Source organism: Rhinolophus sinicus, chromosome 7 (genome assembly GCF_057876585.1).
Source record: "Rhinolophus sinicus isolate RSI-liver-muscle chromosome 7, RSI-T2T, whole genome shotgun sequence".
In the NCBI taxonomy this organism is placed as follows: domain Eukaryota; kingdom Metazoa; phylum Chordata; class Mammalia; order Chiroptera; family Rhinolophidae; genus Rhinolophus; species Rhinolophus sinicus.
In genome coordinates, this window is record NC_142507.1 from 1,497,793 (window position 1) to 1,524,397 (window position 26,605).

Genomic DNA, 26,605 nt, shown 5'->3' on the forward strand with positions numbered 1-26,605 from the left:
TCATGTACAGTTTTTCTTAATGTTAATTATCTGAGCTATTGGTCTAATATTGTTTATCTTCTCCAGAGTTTCAATTAGTCTTCTGTGAGCCTCATGCTTATTCTTTAAGTTGTTGTCCTAGAACAAACTGACAATATCCAGTATTATAATTCTCAAAATGGAAAATTAAAAAATGTGCTTTCAACAAAATGTTTTTCTTAAATCAAACTGCGTATTTTGTTCTTATTCAAATGCAACAAAATAAAGGTTTACCCCTTTAACGACTATTTCTTTATTTATCTGGAGGATGGTACATGAACATTTAAACAAGTCCTTCTGCTCTAGCTACGATAAAGTAGCTCTTCTCAGATAACCACCCCCAACAGGAAAAAAAGAAAAATCATAAAAGTTGGATAAATGTAGCATACATACAAAAACAGAATTTTGAATATATCAAAACCAAAGTGGACCAGGAGTCAAAATGATGCAGAGCAGGGAAACTCAGACGCAAGCCCACGAGTTTTCACTGCTTTCTCCTCAAGGCATTTGATGATTCATGAGCTGCACAAGGCAGAGGCCGTGAAGCTAAACAGAAAATAAAACCTAACAGGATAAAATCTGAGCAGAGATTTCTACATTCTCACTATGCTAGGGAGATTAAATATTGGAATTCAAGGACTGCCAAGAAGGAAAAGACCCTAGAAAATGGCCCATGTTTTCAAATGAAAACCCCAAAAGGTATACTTTAGGAATAAGGGCAGAACAAATTAAACCAGCCCCAGGAAAAATGGAATCAGCCCTAAATCCTCCAACTATGACTGCAACATGGTGACCTGCTCCTACTCTCTCTGTCAGAAAATAATTTTATCCTCCCCCCAGAAAGATATCATCATCCAGAGTCTCTACAATGTTTCATACTCAGTGTCTGGCTTACAAACTAATATTACTTGGCATGCCAGAAAAATAAACTTAATGATTGGAAAGAGAGAGTGGGGGGAAAGACATACAAATAATGAACCTGAGAAACAAACAGCAGGTGGTCCAGGCTGAGGCTCTGAGACCACGGCAGCCTTCAGAACCGAAAGGGCCTCAGAAGTATACATGCTACAGGACCTCCTCCATCAGACGGGTTACAACCAAGCAAACACCGCTTTCCTCTACTGAAAACCTAATTTATCTGAAATATCTATCTATTAAGAAATAGCTCTAGGAGAGTAATCATTTGAAATTAGATAGTCAGTGTTATTTATTAGTTTTCATTTGTGACACTTTCTTATTTAAACTAAGGAAAAATATATTGTCCGTATTATAAATATACAAGAAAACAAACATTCTTGTTTTTCAGTGATTAATGAAAACGGCATTGGAGACTGCAAAAGGGAAAACGTGACATGACTGTTCATTTGATTTTCTGAATTAATAACTCACTGAAAGATTCAATACTTGAATTGATTCGAAGATATATCTTAACACTTCTTCAAGTAAATAAAAAGATGAAAAGTTACATTGTTCCAGAATATATGTTAGTAAATTAAAATTCCATGGTATCAGGTAACTATCTAAAATCAGTAGATTATTGTTTTAAAATCAGTGCAAGAACGAAAGTTTCCTCAAACCTCCCACCGTCGGCCTCCGTTCTACCACGACTAGAGTCAAGAGCTCCCTAATCAAACTGTTAATTCCTGTCTATTTAAGCCCTGTGGTCATATAAAACAGAGTGTCAACTCTGAAAGGAAATCATGTCAGGGCAGTGGAAACACCTAAGACCTATTTTCACCCTAAACATAACTTCTGAGTCACTGTAGCTTACAATCTTTTCCACATTTCAGCTCTAATGGAGATTGTATGAATTAACTTCTACTCATAACTAGATTCACGTATTCTGTAACTATTTCTGCAGTACCGACTGTATACCAGGAGCTATATGCTAGCTGTGGAATAAACACTGATGAGGAGACAAGTCCCCATCCTTCAGGGAGAGTCCAGTTTAATAACAAGAGTGTATATAACAGGTGCCATGCAAATAAACTTCTGGTATGGTGCTAAGAGAAAAGTTTACATACACATCTGCCAGTAGGGCCTCAAACGGGATTGTAGATTCTGACCTAGAGTATCAGAAAGATATCACAGAGGCAGGTGAACAGTGGACAGGAGTGGAGGCGTGCGCACGAGCGTGCACACACACACACACTCACACGCACACGCGTGAGGTCTGCCAATTAAGTTCGCGCACTCGCCACCGTGCACTTACGTTGGCAGCCCTGTACAAACAGCTCGGTAAGGTTTCATAACCTTGGTATATCAGTGTCTCACAGCTGTGCTCATGTTGATGATGTGTTGTGGTGTCTTGCTGAGTGGTGTTCATTATGTTGTTGCGAGTTTTTGTGTGCCGTCGCGAAAATGTCTCAGCTTGAATTAGAGTAACAAAGAAACATTAAATTGCTTGTTAAACTTGGCAAGAATAGAAATGAAATCAAGGACATGTTAAGCAAAGTTTATGGAGATTATGCCATGAAAAAAACAGCAGTGTACAAATGGATTAAATGTTTTTCTGACTGGAGGAAACGCGTCATTGATGAAGAGAGGTCAGGGAGGCCAGTAATGAGCAGAACTGGCAAAAAAAAAATTGCAAAAATTCATCAAATTGCGCATCAAAATCATCTGCTGACTGTGAGAAGCATAGCAGAGCAAGTAAACATCAGTAAAAAAACAGTTAGGAAAATCTTAACTGAAACTCTTGGCATGAGAAAAGTGTGCGCAAACATGGTCCCAAAGGAGCTCTTGCATCATGACAATGCACCAGCTCACACGGCACTGTCTGTGAGGGAGTTTTTAGCCAGTAAAGAAATAACTGTATTGGAACACCCTCCCTACTCACCTGATCTGGCCCCCAATGACTTCTTTCTTTACCTGAAGATAAAGGAAATATTGAAAGGAAGACATTTTGATGACATTCAGGACATCAAGGGTAATATGATGGATGACAGCTCTGATGGCCATTCCAGAAAAAGAGTTCCAAAATTGCTTTGAAGGGTGGACTAGGCGCTGGCGTCAGTGCACAGCTCCCCAAAGGGAGTGCTTTGCAGGTGACTGTAGTGATACTCAGCAATGAGGCATGTAGTACTTTTTCTAGGGTGAGTTTGTGAACTTCACTGTCAGACGTCGTGTGTGTGTGTGTGTGTGTGTGTAGTATACACAGAACAACGCACATAGTGAATCAAACAGGAAGGAGATTACACACTCCAGGCATAACTAAGAGGAATTTCATGAGAGGATTATTTACCAAAGTACAGACAGAGTTGAAGGACGCCCAGCAGGGAGTGCAGGACCAGTGTGGGAACTGGGAGCAGGGACAGCAGGAAGCTGTTAGCACTCATAGGCCGGAAGGCGCAAGGGAAAGGGGGGCTGTTATTATCCTGACAGGGCTGAAGCTGTAGAAGGAGGGCGACTGCCACACAGCCCACCTTGTCTGCGTGGAGCCAGGGGAATAACAACGGCGACCTCAGTCTCCTGCCACCCATTTTCATCTTCTAGTGTCCCCATTGTACTGCATGCAGCCAGAAAAGGTGTCCAGGCAGAGTGGCTGATGCCATTTCTAAAGGTCATCCTGCTGGGGCACAGAGCGGGCTGGAAACAATGAAGGTGTGTGTGCGTGTGTGCGTGTATGTGTGTGTGTGTGTGTGTGTGTGTGCGTGCGTGTGTGTGTGTGTGTGTGTGTGTGTATGCTCACATGCACTGTCTTTAAGCTTCATAAAAATCCTGGGAACTACATATATTTACCACCTTTTTAAGAATAAAGAAATTCAGGTTAAATAAATTATTCATGGTTACATATCTAGCAATGTGCCAGCCGGGTTTTCAACTCAAGACTTTTTGACAAGAATGCTTCTGTTCTAAAGCATATTTTCTTCCTTAAACCAAGAACAAGTTTGATAAATCACTAGCAGAATACTTTTAAAACAAAATACATGAGAAGCTGCTTATTATCCCCACAATTATTTATTTAATGCTATTGTAATGTTATATGTAACACATTAAGACAATAAATGAAAACAGAATATGTTTTTCAAAGGAAATAAAATAATGATTATTCCAAGACAGTATGATGGCATCTAAAAATAATTAAAAGAAAGTCAACTTAAATATTAGAATTAATATATGTGTAAGTTCAGTAAGGCAGCCAATTATAAATATATATAAACCTAGTTAAACAGCTTTCACATACACTACCAACACGTAGAAAATACAATGATTTGAAAGTTGTTAAAAGAGTAGTTCCTAAAAGTTCCCATCACCAGGAAAAAAAACTTTTTTTTCCTTTTTACCTTTTATTTATATGAGATGATGGATGTTAACTAAACTTATTGTAATCACTTCACAATACATTAAATCAAGTCACTGTGCTGAACACATTAAACTTACACAGTGCTCTATGTTAATTATATCTTCATAAAACTGAAAGAAAAAAGTTTTTCTTCAAATAAATTTTGCCCACAAATCTCCTTTGGAACTGAACTTAGAAAAAAGAAAAAAAGAGAAAATAATGCTATTTATAACTTTCACAAAAAGATATAAAAGCTAGGAAATTATCTAAAAAAATAAAGGACCTATATGAAACTCTAATAAGAGTCACAAAAGAGTAAAATAAATGTAAAATATACATCATGTTCCTGAATGAGAAAGTTACAATTTTATAGATTTAATAAATTTCCAAAATTATAAGAAATTACCTTACCAGATATCAAAGCACACCATAAAGCTCAAGTTATTTTTAAATCCATACAAAATTGGCATAAGACTGGAAAAATTTCAATGAAATGATAATTACCCCAAGTACATAATAGTTTTAAATGTGATAAAATTCCATCACAGATCAATAATTGTGATTGAAATGTCTAAGGACTTAAATGATAATATGAAGATTTTGGCTAAGAACTGTATACTATAAAAAAAGAGTCCCCTGGCAACTTTCAGAAATGATAAATGCAGTAACTGAAATTAAGAACTGTAGAAATCAGATTAACATCCCCAAAATATCACTCACCCAGCTAAAGAGAGAATCAGTGAACAGGAAAATAAGGAGAAAGAAAATACACAAACTGGTAAATTTCTATGGGGAAAAAAAACGATTCTAACTTGAAATGCAAAAATGAAATGGTCACCCAAGACAAGAAGTCTCAGCTTTAGCAGCACATCTATGTTGAAATAACATACATCTTATTAAGGACTGAATGTCTGAGTCCTCCCCAAATCCCTGTGTTAAAATCCTAATCCCTAATGTGAGGGCATTAGGAGGCGGGGCCTTTGGTAGGTGCTGAGGTCATGAGGATGGAGCCCTCAGGAATGGGATCCGTGCCTTATAAAGAGACTCCAGAGACATCTCTCAGCCCTTCCTTCCTGTGAGCACACAGCGAGAAGACGGCCATCTATGACCCAGAAGGAGGGCCCTCGCCACACACGGAACCTGCCAGTGCCTTGACCTTACACTTACATATTTCCGTTGTTTAAGCCACCTGAATGGATAAGACATATCTACACAGTGAAAAAAATAATTTTTACAAGACATATTATAATCGAGGATATTTGCTTATTTCCAAACAATAGAACAAGGGTATAAAGGTACAATTATTTTAAATGTTAGTTAATTTGTGACCAAATAGTAATTTCTGAAACTCCAGTATAAAAATACCACTGGCAATTTTGTGAACTAATGTAAATACATGATAAATAATTAATAGCTGCTATTTATTCATAAACTGTAAAAGACATGTGCATATTCTTTCTTGAAGGAATAAAAAATTGGAACACATTGTTATTCTGAGACACCAGGGACCCCTTTACACTCCAGCTGTAGGAAATACATCGCCAAGTCTTTTATCTTCAAACCTCTCCAGATGTAGAAGACTGTTTAGGAAAGGGATGACTGACATGTACGAAGGGTCTACAAGGCTTACATTTCTAACTTATATATCACAGCGTGATCCTACAAGGTTAATAATCGTGCCCATTTTACACATCAGTGAAATGAGCTTCAAGAGGTAGAGATTTGCCCAAGGCCAAACAACTAGTATTTAGAGGAGGTCAGTTCAAACCTAGTTCTTTCTGACTCCACAGTCCAGGCCTTTTGCAGTCTGTGCTCCCGGATGTACTTTGCCTCCCACTGCCACAGACAGACCAAGAGCAGTGCCTTCCTCTGCTCCACTACCAACCTGCTTCCCTTAGGCTTTTCGTCCCTGACCTTAGCTAACCCATCTCCTTAACACAAATAACGCTCTGCTTCAGTTCCCATTCTTATGTCATACATGATCAGCTCCTGTCAGAAACCTAAATTACTTTTGGTATTCACACCATTCTTTATTAACCTAGGTTCCCTTTGAGCTTCAGATGAAGGCTTTCTTTTCTAGGGAAAGGCTCCCAATTTCAGTCAGTTTTCCTCCAAGCTCTGTATTTTTAACAGAATTATAGCAGCACAAAATGTTTTTCTCTCATCTGCATATACCCCCTCAGATAGTCTGAGATCGCAGCTCCTCATCCTCTTTGCCATTTCACTGGGACACAGCAGTGGAAGAGCCATATGGCTCTTGGGTTTTAAACAGCCTGCATTTAGAAAGCAAAACTCCTGATGTGCTCTCAGGGAGCCATTCCTCCAAGTCGCCCCTGAGAAGCGGCTTCGCCTCACTGCTCCTTGGAAACATAATGATCTTCAGATGCCTCATTCCTTCAAAGGAAACATCTTTAATTGGAGAAAGTAGTAGAAGAAACAATTGGGGCAAGTTTCCTCGGAGGATCTTAAACTGCTTTTCACAGCTCATTTATAAGTTTGTCTCTTCTCCTCCCCTTTCTACAACTGCCACAAATACACAGGCATGTCACTTTGTTTTCAGGAATTAGTCATTTATAAAGAAACCAATTATTTTCACCAAAGCAATCTATAGCTGCATTTTTAAAGCTGGCGGTGGTATAGGCAAGGCAGCCCAGGGCCAACGTGAGGGCCCAGCATTCTCCTTGTTAGTGGCCAGCTGAGCAGAGCATCTGAGGCTCCCAGGCTGTGAACTGAGACCAGCTTGTGTCTTTGAAACAGAAACAGAATCAAACTCTACGTGTCAGATCAAATATCAAATTCCCTACCACAGAACTTGGGCCACGTCACCTCTCACCTATGGGCCACCTGAAATCTCCTCCTGGCACCCACAGCCAACACTGCACACATGACCCATCCCGTGTCACTCCCCACGTGTCCCTCCCGTCCTCCAGTCACAGCGAGACACAAGACCTGCCACACCTACAAGACTCTGGGTGACGACCTGGTCCCTTCCTTCCTCTGAAGCCTCGTTGGCACCAGCTCTTACCCACACTCCAGCACAATCCTCACCTCCGTGCACATGTGTGTCCTCTGCCTGGAAGGCACGGCTTGGAGACATGGGACTGGCCAGCTCTCTCACCTCATTGCATTATCCGATCAAAGGCTCTTTTCAGAGGGGACTTCTCTGGTCCTTTCCATCATGTCTACCCCCTACTCTGCATTAGTTTTTCTTCCTAGAACTTGTCACTGACATACTATGTGTGTTCATTCTCTCTCTCTCTCTCTTTCTCTCTCTCTCTCTCTCTCTCTCTCTCTCTCTCTCTCTCTCTCTCTCTCTCTCTTACGTGGGAATGTAAGCTTCCCACGAGGGCAATGATAGTGTGTGCTCAGCACTGCAGTCCCAACGCCTAGAATATTGCCGGAAATAGATGAGTTCAAAAGTATATGTTCATTCAATTCATTAACTCATGAGTGAAAAATGAAATCAATCACAATTATTTAGAAATTAAAATTTCAGTTATGTTTTAGCTTTTAATGTGTATTCATGATTTATCTCCCCCTCCTTCCGAAATAACTCTCTTTTGAAATGCCATCCCTTTACCAATTGCAGGTAAACTCAGCAAAGCTGTCAATCAAGGTGTCCTGCCCCCTCAGCATTTATTCAAGGGGTGGGAACAAACACAAACCACAGCAATCTGACTCCCTACCCCTGAAACTAAAACGTGAGCCGAATAACCCCAGTGAAAACAGTTGTCGCGGACAAAATCCAAAGCTGCATCCTGGAGAGACCTCCAGAGTTGCTCTGGTCATGTCATCTCCAGCCTCTGGTAGTTCTTCCATTTGGGGAGCCAGTCAATACTCTCCCACAGATTTCCTCTCTCTCTTTTTTTTTTTTTTAACCAGAGTCAGTTTCTGTTGCTTACAGTCTAAAACCTAACTAACACACATGATAAACTCACATCACATTCAATCTCATATGCCTTAAAATACGTTATTTAACAGAAGGTCTCCCAACTCTCTTTTCTCTCTCTCTCATCTCCCCCTCCCACTGTCTGTTCTGCACACACATCCCAGTTATATGTTGTCCTCTAGTTGCTCAAACCTTTCCTCTCCAGTGACATCTCCCAGATGTGCCTTTTCCAACGATTTTAATGTTTCACAATCATTTACCCTTCCTCCCAACGAGCGCTGTTTACTCACAACTGCTGAATTGAAGTGCCAGTTAAGTAATCAGCATGATTAAGCCAAATCACACCAACTCATCAATAATCAATAGCTTCTTAATCTTGTCCGGCCTGTTTGCATTTCTTTCAAAAGAGGCTACTGTTACTCAATATTAATTGTAGGCAGGATAGCAAAGTGAAGACGTTTAGAGACTGTAAAGTGCTGCTTTTAAAAACGTGTTGTCACATCACTGAAGTAGCACACCGCTCTACTCACGGTTCCGTTAGCCAGAGATAAACCGACAGCTACTGACCGGACAACTTAGCCATCAATGAACAGATTTTAGTTGAACTACTCTCGTGTGTGTGTACATAAAGCACGTAGCCTATTTCAAATGTGATTAACAGTCACAAAGAGATTTATAGTATTGCCAAATTTCCTCTCCCTGAGTTTTGGGGTTGGGGGCAAAGTCAAGGCTTTGTTTCTGACACCAGAATGTGGCAAAGGTCACGTATGTGCAGGCGCGTGCTCAGGTCAGGTAAGAATTCATCTGAGCAGAATGACAGACTCCCTGGCTGGCTTGGAAGACTGAAGCTCCAGTGTGAGAAGGTCTGAGAGAGGACACGTGCCAAGGATCTCGGGCCTCCAGGAGCTGAAAGGAGCCCCCAGCTCACAGCCAGGAAGGAAGTAGGGACCTCAGTGCTACAGCCGCACAGAACTGCATTCTGCCAACAGCGCAGGTGAGCTTGGCAGAGGACCCACGCCCCAGATGGGAACACAGCCCGGCAGACACCTCAATGGGAGCCTGTAGGACATGAGGCCAGAACCCGGCCAAACCTTGCCCAGAAACATACTAAATGTATGTTGTTTGAAGCCGCTGTTTGTGATGATTCATCCCACAGCAATAGGAAGTGAACGCACTAGTGCACCAAGGAGATAAGATAAAACACACGTTCTGCAGAAGAGCAGACACAGACTGTGGATTTAGCACACGCATTGCTCTTTTACGTAGCAGCTTATCATGTCACCTTCAAAGCACTGCTGTGAGGGTTAAGTCAGAAATCGCGTATGTGGAAGGAAGCTTATGGCTTCTCGTCTCTCCTCCCTGTGCTGGAACGGTCTTCCACCACGGCTCCTGCTCTTCCCTTTGGTCCACTGCAACCATGGAGCGAACTCTTGTCCATTCGTGCTTTCCAGCGTGACTTCAGCCTTAGCTTTACCCTCCATGTTTTTATACCTTGCGGGAGAACCACAGTCACTTGAGCCCGTTTACATCGCAGATCAGAACCTTTTTGTTATACGGAAATTGTTCACTGTTATTTTCAGAAAAATGGATTACCATCACCACAGAAAGTCCTGCAGCCAAGCACAATCTGAAATTTGTAGTGAGTGGTTCATGAGTATGTCTAGACTCTTAAAATTTGTAATTCAATGCAATTTTAATCAGCGGTATGTTTTAATGGAATGAAAGTGGCGGTAGCATCCTATAGCTCCTATAATTTTCAGGGCTTTAGTGATTTTTCTACCAGTTAAAGTGGATATTTTTAACATATTCCCTGAACACATTCCAGTTAAATTTCCTATTTTACAACTTACCCGTTTAATTATACCCCTGCATGGCAGGTGGATATGATTTCCTTCTCTACAATACTCTCACACCCATTTCCCCATAAAGTGACTAGGAATTGCTGCATTTATTTTTTGTTATTATGAGCAAAAGCATCACAAATCTGATCATTCTCAAATTTCCTGAAAGTTCTGATCACATTTTCTCTAATTTGCAATTATAATTGTGAAGAAAAGTGCTTATAGCATAAAATTCTTAGTTCATTTCTCCAGGTATAAGTGCTAGATTATTAATTTCTCATTCATGCTACTGGTCTTTCTTTCAGGCACAATTCTAGTCTTAACACTTTTACTCTTGGGTTTTGTTTTGTTTTTTCCTGTTGTCAATCTCAATTCCAATATCACCTTTTCCCAGGGTTCCCTTTTAACTTGAATTTTAATCATAAATCCAATATCATCTCTGGTAACCAGACACTACTCAGATTTAATTCCTTCTTTCTCCTTCCCCTCCCCCTTCCTCTTCAGGCAGCTGTGCCCTAACCATACCATAAAGCACTCCAGGAAATTAAAGGGAATATGAGGTAAGTTTCTTTAAAATCCCTGTGATGGGGAAGACCATTTAAATTCTCTGAAGAACTGACAGATAACCATAAGCTAAGGAAATCTTACACATAATTTTGATTTAATGTAATCAGTACATAACACCCATTTTGCTTGCAACTTAAAATTAAAATGATGTGCCACAAGTGGCTAGATCACCCATATATCCGTGATATGCCATGAAGGATTACATTCATCTAGAAACCAAGTCTCCTCCTGAATGAACCATTAGCACTAGATTACAGCTGCAGTACACGTAGCTGCAAACAACTAACTGAAAAACATAAGAAGCCATTCAAAAGAATTCTTCAACTACGACAAGTAATATGTTAAAAATACTCACAATTTCTTTAAGATAGACAGGAGTTCTTCTAACTGCTCTTTGGATTCTTTGGATCTGTATAGACTGTGGCCCCCTCGTGCTTTTTTAACATAGACAGCTATATCGTGAGAGCCGTCTTCAACTTGCTGGGGCTGACTTTCTTCCGTGCCTTTAGTAGGGTTTCTGAAAAGGAAACATAATATTTTCCAGCATTGCATATCGCACAAAAATTACTAACATGAATGTTTACTTTGTTGTCAAGAGTAGAAATGCACTGTTCTGAAATAATTTGGCATTTTAATACATTATTAAAATGTCATCCTTTTCAATGCCTTTTTTTTTTTCAATCATTAGTAGTGCAGTTAAATACTTCACTGTGTTAAGTCTAAAAATTAGCGTACATAAAATATTTTCTACATACAGAGTTTGATTATAGGTATTACAACTAAGTGATTGAAACATTTTTCATAGTAAGTTAGGTGTACATAATTTAGGGAAATATTTCAAATCAATAGTCAACACCCTTTTCTTTACACCCAAACACTTGTTTGTTTTTTTGTGTTTTTTTTAGCACCAATGATATAAGTACTTTTTTTAACTTTTGTTTTCAATTAGTAAATTATGAACATCTTCAAAGCAGCCACCATACTTTATTCTTGTGCTATAATATGTTATACACTTAAGTGCCCAAGAGATATATGAATGAATGACCATTTCCAATTCATTTCTTTAGTTCCAACCATTCCTATTAAGAGGTCACTGAAAATCTAAGGGTAAATAATCTAATAAACATTGTCCATCCTTAAGAAAAAAATAGTGGAGGAGATGATAAAAACCCAAGTGATCATAGATTACTCACCTTTACTACAATACACGAGAAGACAAAAAGAAGTTCAATATAAGATAAACATTACATGGAATAATAACAACAACGGTGTCAAATAAGAAAGAACTGAGGCCGCAAAGTAAAACAAAAGTTTCTCTGGAGTGTTTAGGGATTTGAATCTGGGAGTTGCAGATTCAAAAGAAAACCTGAAAGGTGTTCCAGAGAAGACAAAGGAAGCCAGAGCTGATAAAGGCAAAAATCAAAGTTGTTCTGAAACTTTTCCTATTGGCTGTCTAACATGGCATTCTGACTCATCTAGAAAGGATTAGTCTACCTGATCCATGGATAAAATAAATTTCAGATAATGATCACAGTTCCAAGCAGCCCTTCATCTCATTCTTCTCCTGCCCTCACAATTTTTGCTCAAGTAGAATCATTTCCCTGTGTCTCAGCCAGACCTTCCACTTATTTGCATGAAAGTGGCATGGCTCCTGGGGGACTTCATGGTTTCTGGTCACCCTATGATGCAAATATTGGTATGTTTGGGGTTGTCACAGAGTCCCCCTAAACTGGCCTCATTTTTTTTTTTTTTTTTTGGATTTTTTTTTTTTCCTGTTTGCTGTTCTGATTAGGTGTTTTTTGCTACCTTGCCTTCCAAATCACTGATTCGATCTTCTGCTTCATCTAATCTACTACTGATTCCCTCTGATGGATTCTTCATTTCAGTTAACGGTGTCTGAAGGACATCTACCCTTCTTGCACATGACTGTCTTCCTTTGATATTCAGCAAATGCCCTGACCTCAGCCATTCTCACCAGCAGCCCATGGCCAGGCAGATGCCATTCTTCCAAGTCTTGCTAGGGTTATCTGTCACATGACATTTGTGTTAAATGAATTATAAAATGTTGACTATGACAGTGATAACAGATAAAGGCTGTTAATCATTTTAATCATGTAGGCATTTAGTGTCTGCTAAGATTCATGGTTCCTCATTGATTTCATTCTGCCAAAAGCATCTCTGAGCTACCTGAGCTCTATTCCCATCTTCTGGGCATATGTGGGTACCTCACATTACATTAGGACCGGTCTAAGCTAAGCCAAGAGAAGATTTATAATTTCTTAATACATTTTATGAAATTTATTTTAATTCAGTTTAAGGTATTTTTATTGCTACTTTAGAGTAGATTGCTACTTTCTAGCTGAACATATAAATGTTTTGTATTTCTTAACAGCCCCCTTACTACACACATTACAGATAAAAGCATGATTTTACTTTTATTGTGAGATATGGATACTGAATCATATCAAATGCTTTTTCATCATCTACAGATGGTATCGTATAGTTCCTCTTTGAACCACTAATATTACAAAATTATAATAGCTTTTTTAATGTTGAACCTTCTTTCTAGTCGTAAGATGAAGGCAACAATGATGTACAAATTTGCTACTACACTATTGTGTTATTTCATTTGCTAATATTTTATTTTGTATGTTTGCCTATCTAGTCATAACTAAAACTGATATTTCTTGTGTTATTCTTGTTAAATTTTTATATCAGGGTTATGTGTGCATGGCAAACTTACAACCTATTTTTCAATGTGTATACTCCAGGAAAATTTAATTGCATAGAAATTACGTTTTCTTAAAAGGAACTTCTAATGATATTACTTGAGCTATGGGTTTTTAATTTCCCCCCCTTTTTTTTGCATCAAAAAATACTTCTAAAGCATACTTTTCACAACTTCTACTTACACCATCATTTTTTTAAAATTTCTATCTTCTTGAATAAATTTAGGACCTATTTTTTAGAATATTAACCAATGACATCTAGATTATCAAGTTAGCGTTGTTACATAAAGTACTATATCTTAATTTACAATTTTCTTAGTTTTCTCTATCACTTATTATATTATCTTTCTCATTCCTAATAGTATTTTCTCTTATTATGTTTATTCGATAAGGCTAGTTGTTTATTCATTTTAATGATAATATTCAGGAAGCAACACACATTTGTTAGTCCCAATTATCATACCACATACTTAAAATTCCTCCAAAGTGATTGTATGAATCTACCCTTCCCTACTGATCTCTACTTCCTTGGCTACTCCCAGTATGGAGTGCTGGGAACTAATCAAAGCATCTCAGTGGCTGAGTTCCATTTGCTCTTTCATGCATCGTGAACACACACGTCAACCCTACTTTCAAAATAAGATGTCATTACCTTTGTCCCTCCTGTTTGAAAAGCTTAGGCAGTCTGTTTCTCCCCTGCAGAAATATTTTAGGATATTGCTTTATAAACTTATTGTGAACTGAAAGGATGGTGCACGTATTCCAGCTTTAAAAAGAAAGAGAGAGAGAGAGAAATTAAATTGTAAGTATCATAAGATAATAGCTTCCATGGGTGAAAAAGGTGACTGGATTAAGAAACACAAATTGGTAGTTACAAAATAATCATGGGGATGTAAAGTACAGCATTCATAATATAGTCAATAATATTGCAACAACTATGTGTGGTGCCTGGTAGGTACTAGTCAGGGGAATCACTGCATAAATTATATAAATGTCTAACCAATATGCTATACACCTGAAACTAAAATAATATTGAATGTCAACTGTAACTGAAATAAATAATTTTTAAAAATAAGATAATAGCTTCCAAAGGAAAGATCTTTATTTCAATATATACAATTTAATTCTATACTATCTAATCTAAGAAGCAAGTAACAAAAATGTGAAACATAGTTTATGCTTCAAAAGTACCCACTATAAAAATTGTCTATCATGTGCTTCGGTGAGAACTAGTTTAAGAATATCAAATTTATGGCAATGTCTATGTTAAAAATTTAATTTTAAGTTGAGCCTTCTTAAAACTTGCATTTCTGTAATTGAGTCAAGTCTTGCATAAAACACACCAAATAATTAAAATTCCTCCAAAATGATTCACATGTAGTTTACATATACCTTACTGGAAAGTATATTTATCTGAATCTTTGCAATGATTTACGAAAATCTTGTGCACGATTTTTTTAGGGCGGGAATAAAGATGTGTTAGACCGAAAGACCAGCGTTTCCCAAAGCCAGCAGATCGCTGGGATTGTCTGGGTGCCTCTAAAGGTGCAGATTTCTGACGCTTTTCCTGATGAAGCAAGATCTCTAAGGGTGATGGAGTCTGAGTGGGCTTCTCTACTTTAAATCTCCTCCTCCAGGTGATTCCTAATTGCAGCCAGGTTTCAATCCACTTCAAATATTTAAAATGTCAATAACAAGGCCCACTGTCATTCTGTGTCAGGTAATGATATTTGTTTCTGGCAAATCTGCCTCATTCAATTTTCAGTTGACACCACTACAACTTTTAACAATGTTAAACATTCATTTTGACAGCTTATTTCAATTCAATAATTATCAAAAATGATCATACTTAAAATTGAACAATGACAAACATGTTAGTCAACATTTGCCTCATACCGTGTTTCCCTGAAAATAAGACCTAGCTGGACAATCAGCTCTAAAGCATCTTTTGGAGCAAAAATTAATATAAGACCCGGTCTTATTGTAAAATAAGACCGGGTCTTTATAATATAATAAATATAATAATATAATATAATATAATATATACCAGGTCTTATATTAATTTTTGCTCCAAAAGATGCATTAGAGCTGAGTGTCCAGCTAGGTCTTATTTTCGGGGAAACACAGTAGTAGTGAATATAAAAATCCTTAAGAGAAGGCTTTTCTTATTTCATTGTCAGTGTAAACAGTAACTCATTAACAGCTTTTTTTTCTCTTGGCCAAAGTTCCTAAAACATCTTATTAATTCTATAAACAAAATGAATACTATATATTTTAAGAATACTATTTAACTTAATTGATTCAAGTAATGCCATATAAATGTAATTTAATATGGCATTTGGCATTTTCATTCCTACTCTCACACTATAGAGATACATTGACCAAAAATCTACTCTTTTTAAATCCAACCATTGATATCACTGGAAACTTTCCCAAGATCTTTTTTCCTTTTTTTTCTATTTGGAACCCACATTCTATAATCCTCTATTTTACACATTTACCTGTTATGTGTCGGATACTCATTATGTGCCAAACATTATACTAAGATGTTTACATTGTTTTTGTCTCATTGTATATTTATACAACCTGACAAGGTTGGTATACTTTATTGCCCATTTCACACATACAGAAATTGAAAACTTAATAATTTGCCTAATTCATATAACTAGGAAGCAGAGGATACAAGGTACAAATGAAAACTGAATTGAATTCAAAACTCATTCTCTTAAGTTTCTGGATATATTGCCCCCTAAATAATAAAACATGCTAGTTCTTACCATGTACCAGGCACTAGTCTAGGCCATTTACCAGATCATTTAACTTTTACAAAACAACTGTCAGCTGATATTCTATCTTCCCCATTTTGTAGATACAGAAACTAAGGCCTAAAGAAGTACAAAAGTGTGGTCCGTGGTCACACAGCTGGTAAGTGGCTGTGCCAGGGTTCAGACCAGGCAACCCGACTCCAGAGGGCAAGTACTTAACTCTTTATCAGACAGGGAAAGGTGCTGAATGAGGAAGAGGCACGCGTGCACAGAAGAAAACCATTCTTAGGAGACATCCAAGGAACATCGGAGAAGCACGCGTTCCTCCCTTTCTCCGAGAAATAAAGAACAGGAAGATTGATGAAAATACAGAAATAAGTAGTTAAGGGGATGTGATATGGAAATGTTTTAAGTTAGAGAAAGTCTGCACACTTAGGGCATTTTCTCAGCAGTCCCATAAAAGATGAGGCAAGGTCCTCTCAGTGAAGGAAGGTGAATGAACACTGATGGATACTGAAGAAACTAATTAGTTTGATAATTTCAAAAAAATCCAACTTGGGTGAATGCATTGGCAAGAAAAATAGATTTTTAAAATTATATCTTCAAATATAACATATCTAAGAGATCCTGAGCTTTGAATCATGATATTTCCCAGTTCTTTGGCTTCAGTATATTTCAACTCGGCATCTCCTATACATTCAGGATTTGTGATTTCAATCATTCTGTTTTGTTCCGGGTGGCAAATTATGCTTAGAGACTGAGGTTGCATTTTCCAGCAATTTATTTAACACATGTTCACTGTGGAAATTTCACAAGCCAATAGCGCACAGGATAATGTCGCTTAATGAGCCAATAAAGAAATAACATACTCAAAATTAATAATAAATTAATCATGCTATTGTTCCAGGCCAAGGGACAGAAAAGGAATAAACTCCAAATTTAACTGAGGTGGACCTTTTTATGGGAAGCATTTGGGAGAGCTTTAACCAATCCAGAGCTGCCTTCCAGGGGCCCTCACAGTTTTAGAAACAAGTCCCTCTTTGCTAGAGCACGTTGCTAGGGAACGAAGGGGCTGGTGTTGGTGGGCAGGCTAGGCCGCTCCAGGGTTATCAGTCCAGGGACCAGTGCACTTTAGGGCCAACGGCAACCAGAGTCACCTTGGCAAGGGAGGGGCAGATGTCCCATCTTTTCCTAAGACTGATGCACACGCAGGTTAGAGCCACTGCTGACGAGAGTCTCACAGTCTTCAGATAGCAGGTTAGGTCAACAAAGTGTGCCATGCCCAGACCGAAAGTCTCCAACAGTCCTCGCTAGCTCTCAGTATTTATAGTCTAAACGCATCCCCTGGAAGTAGCTGCTCTCCAGGTCCTCTATCGCTAAGGCCCCGGCTGGGCTCCTCGGTAGCTGGGCCACAGGCTGCTGATGGGCAACAAAGGAGACACCACTTACTTCCTTCTTAGAGCAAAAGAACTTCACTGCTGAAAACGACCTTGTCTTCGTCTTTGTCACAGGCAGGGGGATTAAAATAACTTCACGTCAGTTATAAACAGGTGGATGTGAAATCATCTCAATACCAATCCACACACATTTTTAAAGCTTTTTCCCCTGTGACTGCTTTCTAAGGAGTAGGAAGGACAGGGCTAGGGATGAGCTATGTTTGTTTCACAGGAAATTGTTTCCCTAAAGTATGACATACATATTCTGCCTCTTCCATCTGGAGAAATAACCTCCGGTTTTCAAATCTTTTTATCTGTGTGGTAAATCCGGTATCTATGAGAGTCAACAATGCTTTATTACTATACTTTATCCGTGAAATAAACATATCAATATTCATTTGAGTGACAAAAAAGAAATGCATGAATATCTTACCTGCTTTGTAGTCCTCTCGTGTGGCATAATGCATTCAACTGACCGTAATCAATGTGCTTAGACATTTTCAGGCCTGCAAAAAAAAAAAAAAAAAAAAAAATCAATTAAAAACGTGAGTAATTTTCTGTAATCTTATTAACCAACTGTGTAAATAGAGTTTAATTGCAAACATTCATCATAGTAAAAGAATTCCATGACTATGAAAGTGAGGTAATAACAGTCTTTGACGTGCAAGCAGAATTGAATAGGGGGGTTAAAATGAGGAAGGAATTGAATGTTTTTCATTGGTGTCAAATTTGGTCTGGCATTGTTTGTTTACTTCCAGTGAAAGCTGGAGTTTCTATGTGTGTCATATAACGTCATTCCTCTGGAAGCGGGCCTTCCAGAATCCCCATCCAATACCGTTAGAATGTACACTGGTTCCAGAACTCCAGATGTGACAATTCAAAAACGAGTTTTCTTGATCTCTCTCTCTCTCTCTCTCTCTCTCTCTCTCTCTCTCTCTCTGGCAATTCTGATTCAGTCCTAAGCAGGCCCCTTTCAGTATCTGAATTCAGTTTGCAATCCCTTCTGAAATTCAAGTGTAAGCAAATCACACAAGATCCCAGAAGAATAGAGGTAAGGGGGTGTGGGGGGTGGGAGATGAGGGTAAAGGAGATCAAATATATGGTGATAGAAGGAGAACTGACTCTGGGTGATGAACACACAATGGGATTTATAGATGATGTAATACAGAATTGTACACCTGAAATCTCTGTAATTTTGTTAACAATTGTCACCCCAATAAATGTAAAAAAAAAAAAAGAAAGATAGTGATCACAGCCAAGAAGCAGACTAACAGCGATGGTCCTTCAGTGCCCGAAAGAACTGACATCCTTGCAAGGAGATGGGAAGGATGGTAGAGTAGAGTAGTGAGTATAACCAGCATCATTACAATGAGGGGCGCTCACCTCACTGGCCCTCTCCTTACTTACTCCAGGAGAAGGCATGCTGTTAGAAATCCCATAAAACAGAAAGCGGTAATAAACACTAACATGCACATTATTCCTTGAAAAGGTATTGAGAAAATCAGCAGCTGAAAGCATTTCTAAAACTTTAAAAAATATATTCATTGACCACATTCCAATAATGAAGAATTGGCATTTGATATGTCCAAAGGTATCCATTTTAATTTCAGGTTAAATTAAATCACAAAATTTGACATTTTATTTAAGCCTTTGTTGATATAAAAATTAAAATCGATAACAGATACCACTGTCCTAAATAAGAAATTGAACTAAGGGAAATTTAAACAAAAAACTGATTGCTATCTACATAAATCATACCATTTAATAAACATGAAAGTGCTAATTACATGATTTAGGCATTTTCTTGTCTACATTACCCAGTTAAGCCTTAGGAAACCAAAAATTACCTAACTGCATTTTCTCATCATATGAAATAATTATTTTAAATGAGACAAGTTACAGCTAGATTATATCAAAAATACTTTTACAATACTCATGTTTCTAATACGGGATATTATATAAAACCTTAATGATAGCAGATTTTTAGATACATGGATTAAGAAAAGGCTTCTACCAACTATTGGTTTAGTACATTTTCCTGACCCAGTTTAGTACAGGGTCAGAAATAGCCCTGGTGACTGGTGTGGACAGGGAAGAGGGGTGGTACCATAGAGATCTGAGAAAAGGTCAAAAAGAGTTGAGAAATTCTCCCTTAAAAAAAAAAAAAAGGACTTTAAGAAAGTAAATATCTTCATCCTTCAGCTAAAATACCTTATTAAAAAAAAATAAAACTCACAGGATGGATGTTATGTCTAAGGATTGCTAGCAAAGAATAGAAAAACTGAAAAATCACATCGCCTGAGAAAAGCTACAGCACTTGAAGGTAAGGCTTCACACTAGGCTTTGCACAGCCAAGACAACTCAAATCCAGGATAGACTATGTGGCACTCACAGCCTATAAGGACACTTTACAAGTCACCACAAATTTCCTCTTCACTGATCCTCCTTTCCAAGAGGTATTTGTCACAAGGGATCATTTCATAAAGCGTGTTGAGCAGCTTAATGGAGCTTATCTTTGAAGCAGTTTCAATAAAAACAAAAAAGCCAAAAGATTTCAACATGAAATTGTAACTTTGTAAAGACCAGAAATTGAGCTTTTCTGGTGATCAAATTTAATACAGGGATAAAGCTTAAAGAGTTTCAAAGAGTACTAAGTTTATGTTTGTTTTCCCATCTTGCTTTCCCTTCATAAATATGTCTTAGATGGAATAAATATGTTTTGACAAAAGTAGATGGGGCTTAAAACCCTGTAATGGGGATAAAATCAAGGATTTTAACCAGAGTAAATCTGAGAGGATTAGAAGCTGATATAAAAGATGGATACAAAGTTAATCCTTAACTTAGAAATCCATGGTGCAATTTAAAAAAAACAATTATCTTTATTAATATAAGGCCCACTATATATTGCATGCAAAGAAAAAGAATGAAATCAAAAGAATAGAGCATTTGAGTCAAGAATTTAGGAAAATAAATTTTGAATGAGGGAAATGGTAAGGAAAAAACAGAAAAATAGAAATTAATGAATTTATGAAAGAGGAAAAACTGTAGAAAAGTAAACAAATTCAAAAGCTGATTCTTTGAAGGGAAAAACAAACTATTGGCTTGTCTAACCAGAAAAAAAAAATGTCGTTAAGTACTCAATGTCAGAAATAAAATTGGGAAATAACTATGAACATCACTACAAAGTAAATCAAAAGAGTATGCTATACAACTATATACTAAAAAAATTAAAACTCCAACTAAAAATATTTTTTCAAGAAAATGAATATTCCGTAAATTGACCCTAGAAGAGAGAAAACCTAAATATATCAATTGCTCTGAAAGACACAGAGAATAATCTTACCACACTCTCTGCCACATACACATACAGACACAAATGTACCAAACAACCAAAAAGGGTGTTATTACAGGTGAATTCTGTCAAATCTTTATGGAAGAAATAATTCTAACGGAAGTTAAATTCAGAACACAAAGAAAAAAGCTTCCAAATTTCTTTGATGAAGCAAGCTAAATAATAATACTCAAATATGATAACTTACTCAGTTTTTCAATATTCTCTTGTGCCTGATGCATATTTTATTTACATAATAATTTTCAGTAGAGACTTAGTCACAAAAATTCCCATAAATTATGTGAGATTTCCTCATTCTTCTTTCCATTTAATAATCACCTGTGTGCTAGGCACTGGAGAGACAAAGATGCGTAAAGGATAACGACTTATCTCCGTGCATTCATCTCATCAGAATCGTAACTTCCCCGAAGGCACACGTACATACAGTACCTGACATGAGGTGAAAGGTGACCAGAGTAATAGCAGGGGTGGAGACAAAGTGCTAGGGAAGTTCCGAGATAAGGAAGGGCCTACTTCCTACTGGAGATGCCAGTCCTGAGCAGAACTTCGAGGAACTGGAATAATAGCAACAGAGAGAGCAGATAAAAAGGAAGCAGGAGCGGGGGCAGGAGACTGTGGTGAGGAGTATGATGGTGCAACTCAAGGAGTAACTTCCCCCTCACGTGGGAACGCTCCAGCTCTGTTCCCTGGAGCCCAGATACAGGTAGGGTGTCAATAGCTGGCTAGGTGACACTTGTTATGATGATAGTGATCCCTGACCGGACAGTGGCATCGGGACTACGAAAAGCCAGATGATCTGCAAACTTGATGGAGAGTCGTTGGCATGAGTTCCCTGGGTACAGTGATTCCGGGAACTTGGAAACAGTACCTATGGAATTTTTACATGCTCAAATTCCTTTTTAAATCATCATATCAGAAAAGTAATGCAGTCCACACTGTATGTCGGAAGGGAGACCGGGGTCAGTTCAGTCCAAGGTGATGGACGACCGGTCTGGATGGCGGAGGGATGTTTGTAGAGGACTAATGCGGGCAGTGCTTCTGAGAGACACCGCCTGAGCTGGGGTTGGGGTGGGGGGACCTTTTTCTCCTTTGAGATTTAAAAAGAAATTACTTTTACAGTAGAAAGTAAAGTTGAAAAAACAATTTTCCCGTATTTCCTTTCCTAAATTATCTGATGGCCATAGGGACTAATGGATTATACAAACAGAGACATGCACAAACATTCAACCATCTTTGCCATCTTTTATTCCTTCTTGAAATATCCATTTTCATCTCTTTTAGCTGTTTTTTTTTTTTTTTTTTTTTTTTTTTCAGCCTTGTTTTCTCATACATTACACAGTTTGCTTCTCTGTCTTTCTTCTCCACTGGCAACCCCTCCTTTTTCTAGCTTGCACTCCTAGGATTTGAATGGTTTAAAGTTTTTAAATGGAGAAATATTCACTTTTCCAGATAATTCTGTATCTTGAAACTCCTTTCGTCTTTGGCTACTAAAGAACTGAAAGGCTCTCAAATTACAGGAAATGCCCTTGAAGGGTTAGGAATGATGACCGTGTTTTTTGGGGTGTTTTTTTTTTTCAGCGTTTCTGTAAATGTACGCCATAAAATGAAAGGAGAGCCAAGGAAAACACTCACAGAAGGAGCTCTGTCATGTGTCTAATTTCCCTGAAGGTCTCGGCTCTTGTGTGCTTCTTCCCCGTCTACGTTCTCATACCTTGGAACAAGCAAAATGCACCTACAGATATCTCGTGAAGCTGAGACCCTTTTTATTACTGGAACAAGACCAGCAACAAAAACCCTTCTGTTAAAGCAGAGAAATTCTTTCTCCCAGAAAACTAGTGGTCAAAATATGAAGTGCATTTTTGGAATTGCCCTTTCTCAAAAGGATACGCCTAAAAAGCATAAAGAAAGTAGAGGCATAACATGTGAATCCAAACAAAGGCGGCTAACTAGACCGCACTCCTATCCTAAGCGTAAGAGGGGTTTCCTGCAGCCAAATGCTCAAGGACAGCCCGTGCCTTCTAGTATAACAATTCTAAGACATTTTCATTCCTTTTGTCTCCTCAGGAGATCAATGTCTAATATAACAGGTCATATGTGTACCTAAACCAGACGCTTCACGAGCTGGGGAAACCACTATAGGCTTTGCTAACTGTAAGGTTTTTACAACAATTCTCACCCAGAATTGTTTTAATTGTCCCATCCATCATGTCTTTTTTGCTTTTCAGACCAATCATCTTTTTCCCAGGGCAGGAAGCTGTGAAGAATCTGAGACACAAGTCAGAGACACTACAGGAGAAGACTTGGAAGTTTGCAAGAAAAAGATACACAAGTGACTCAGGAAGCTTAACTAGTTGGGGTCTGGGAGTCTGAGTTTCAGAGTCAGAAGACAGGACCGGAGGGTATTTAAAGATGTGCACTATATTCTCTCCCTGAAATCAAGAGTGCCGATGTAGCCAAAATGCCAGAGAGAACAAATGCATACATGTCGTTTACCTGGTGAAATGTGCAGCACATTTCAGGGTGTTAGGAAGGAAGAAACTGGGGTGCTGCTGCCCTTGCAGTTGGTGTTAGGAGTGGAGAAAATTCACTGCCTGGAGGATACTATGACCAGTTTCCCCACTGCAAGGACAACTGCAAGAACCTTAGCAGGAAACCTAAGCCCTAGCACCCTTCACTGCAAAACGGACCATGTATGAGTTTTCCATGGCTGCTGTAGCAAATTACCACAAACTTACTGGCTTAAATCAACACAGACTGATCATCTTACAGTTCTAAGAGTAAGAAATCTGGAACAGCTCTCACTGGGCTAAAGTCAGGTTGTCAGCAGGACTGCCTTCCTTCTGGAAGCTCGAAGACAGAATCCATTCCTTTGCCTTCTCCAGCTTCTAGAGGCACCGAATTCCTTGGCTCATGTCCCCCCTCCTTCCATCTTCGAAGCCAGGAATGGCCAGCCAAGCCTTTGCCACCGGGTCATCTGGCCCTGACTGACATGCCTCCCCCTCCCACACACGAGGAAGGACCCTTGTGAGTACGCTGGGCCCGCCGTGTGATGCAGGATCCTCTCCCGTCTCAAGGTCATGTGATCAGCAGCCTTACTTCCCCGGCCACGAAGCATAGCGGATTCACAGATTCACTGTGGGCCATCCATCACTCTGCCTATAGCCGACCTCATAATGTTCTTGTGAGAAATAAATGACATGACAACATACTGTGCAAAATACTTACACACCACTATGGAAAGTCCTCAGTCAACGTTACTCACCTACAAAACTGATAGAGAAGGCAGCCATGACTCACTAAACGTAACCTGACTAACCTTTTCTAAAGTAAACAGGGATGGAGACAATAGCTGGGTATTGGTGAGGTCCGTAACTGAACCTTCCTGTTTACACCCAGGACACCTTATATCTCCTTTATAATTCAGGTCCAGTCCTATCACAGATGGAAAGCATCCTCACAATCGCTTCCACATCATTGTTTCAGCAGTGACAGACAGAGCCTGCTAAGGGAAATTGACGACATGCTAGAAGTAGCACCGAGACACGGTTACTAAGCAAGCAGGGCACGTCTCCAAAGAGAAGTCACAGACAGAACATCAAGTGGGAACCTCTAAAGGGGAAATCGGGGCTCTGCTTCCTCCCATTATGCTCTATTCAGTGCCGAGATCTAAATTGCTCCTGATTTTCCATCTTTTAATCACTTCACACAAGTGAAGTGTCCTTGGGAGACACTGCAGAGGGGAGCACATGTCTCATCCTATTGATTCTAAATTAATTTGATCTCCTAACTCCCAGCTACTGCATTTCCTAGGCTGCTAAAAAAGTTGCCTTAGGGGGACTCTTTTTTCTTTTGTACAAATAAAACCTGTATAGTGGAAGCTGTGGGTTTGGGCAAAATCACACTTAATACTTATTTCAACTCTCACTGAAATATTTACAAAACTTGGGACTACGCTCAAAAATTTTTTCACAATGATACAAACATTTAAAGTAACATATGTAGGAACTAATTTGGTTTAGCATAAGAACTTTGTCTGACACTGTTCAAAACGTAAGTATACCTCTTCAAAGGGTGTCAACTGCTGCCTGTGACACCTTTTTCCCTGGACACTAGGATCATTCATTTGAAATATATATATATTTAGTAGAGCTAAGTCTCACAGGAAGATAAAATAATAGATGGGCTAACTTCTTCAATCAATACTAAGTGTACCCTACTATTAAAATAATACCCATATTCAATAAAATAATATTCAATAAAGTAAATGTTTTACTTAACAGTCACTATTCATTTATTATTCATTTATTTCCTATTCAATAAAGTAAATGCTTTTTTGAAGTGGAAAGGGTCACAATTATTACCGTTATTATCTAAAAGATGTTTTACTAGGACTATTACATATTATTAATCAGCACATTAGTGATCAAATAAGAGGTCTGCGAATTTGATGGCTATGGCAAGAAGGCATGAGAAAAATGTTCTGAGTTTAGACTAACCATATAAAATAAGAAAATAAGGTCAATTGTATCAACTTCAAAATATTTACCTGTATATTTAGAATTCTTATGGTTTTGTAAATCAATGACGACAAAATAAAAATAAAATGAAATGGGAACAAACGTCAGAGCAAGAGTAACGGGAATTGTCTCTTGTTTTCCCTTAAAAAAAATTTAATGAGAATTCTCCTAGTGAAAAATAAGTACTACTTAGCTCACGGAGGCAGGAAGACTGAGTCTGGGAAGTCACGGGAAGACCTGCCAAAAAACAAGGGGCCTGGTCGCTGGGGAGCCGGGTGGCCTCGTTACGCCTTTGTTTTCTCTCCGCTTTAAAAGTCTTTATTTGAAGCTCTGAGAGTTGATACAGACCCTCACGGGACAAAGGGAAATCTCGGGACCTAGAGAACGGAAAAGGCTCCCGGTGACAAATCAGAAAGTGCACAACTATGTTCTTCCCGCGTCCCTCGGGGGCGTCAGGAAGACCCAGCGGCCCGCCACCTCTTACATCTGGGCTGAGCCCCAGAGAACAGCGGCCGCGCCTGGACGTGGTCCCCACTCACTTGGGACACCGCGGAGTGGAGGCGGCGGCACACTCCTCAGGGCTGTCATGTGGGACAGCAAGTTTGATGACAACGAAGACAGAGGCATCTGGCTGGCTCGACGGCAGCTGAGCAGAGCCTCCGTGAGCGGCAAAGGAGCACTTTTCCTGCAGGTCACAAAGCAGAGCCCCAGGGCGCGCTCTGATAGGCTGGGCGCACAGAACCTCACAGTGTGTGCACAGCCTTTTGGAAAGGGAAGTCTCGACCAGGGACAACTACCTCCCAGTCCGGGGGAACTTAGGAAGCGGCTTCGTGAGCTATAGCGGGTAGTAGGAGCGAAGAAGGAAACGCTAAGCCACAAAGCAGATACAGCAGAATCAATGGCAAGCCTGAGTCTGGGGTAGATGAAAGAAGACTTCCTTTCACCAGTCTTCCATGGTCCAGAGCTCTTTTCCTGCCTACTAAATGTTTACACTGAGTATCAGAGACCCTTCTTGTAGCAGCTACAACAGGATATTTCCACTGTGCCCCATGGCTACCTACACAGGGTAAAGCATCCCTTCTAATTATCATATTCCAATGAACTGATGGTGCTGATAACACAGCCAGTATTTAATGAGCACCTTTTTTCAAGGCATCAGTTTAGACACTCCACACACATTTATCCCTCACAACCCCATGAGGTTGG

At 39.0% G+C, this 26,605-nt stretch overlaps 1 protein-coding gene across 1 annotated transcript in view; it reads right to left on the minus strand.

The window, feature by feature from the left end:
• Window positions 1-26,026, minus strand: part of CNBD1 (cyclic nucleotide binding domain containing 1) — a 143,001-nt gene extending 116,975 nt beyond the window's left edge. Inside the window, exons 1-4 of the mRNA XM_074319101.2 lie at window positions 25,939-26,026; window positions 17,964-18,036; window positions 13,982-14,095; window positions 10,956-11,117 (exon numbers count right to left, since the gene is read on the minus strand). Of these exons, the coding sequence (XP_074175202.2) occupies window positions 10,956-11,117; window positions 13,982-14,095; window positions 17,964-18,036; window positions 25,939-26,026 (437 nt within the window). The remainder of the gene's footprint in view (window positions 1-10,955; window positions 11,118-13,981; window positions 14,096-17,963; window positions 18,037-25,938) is intronic.
• Window positions 26,027-26,605: the final 579 nt, after the last annotated feature.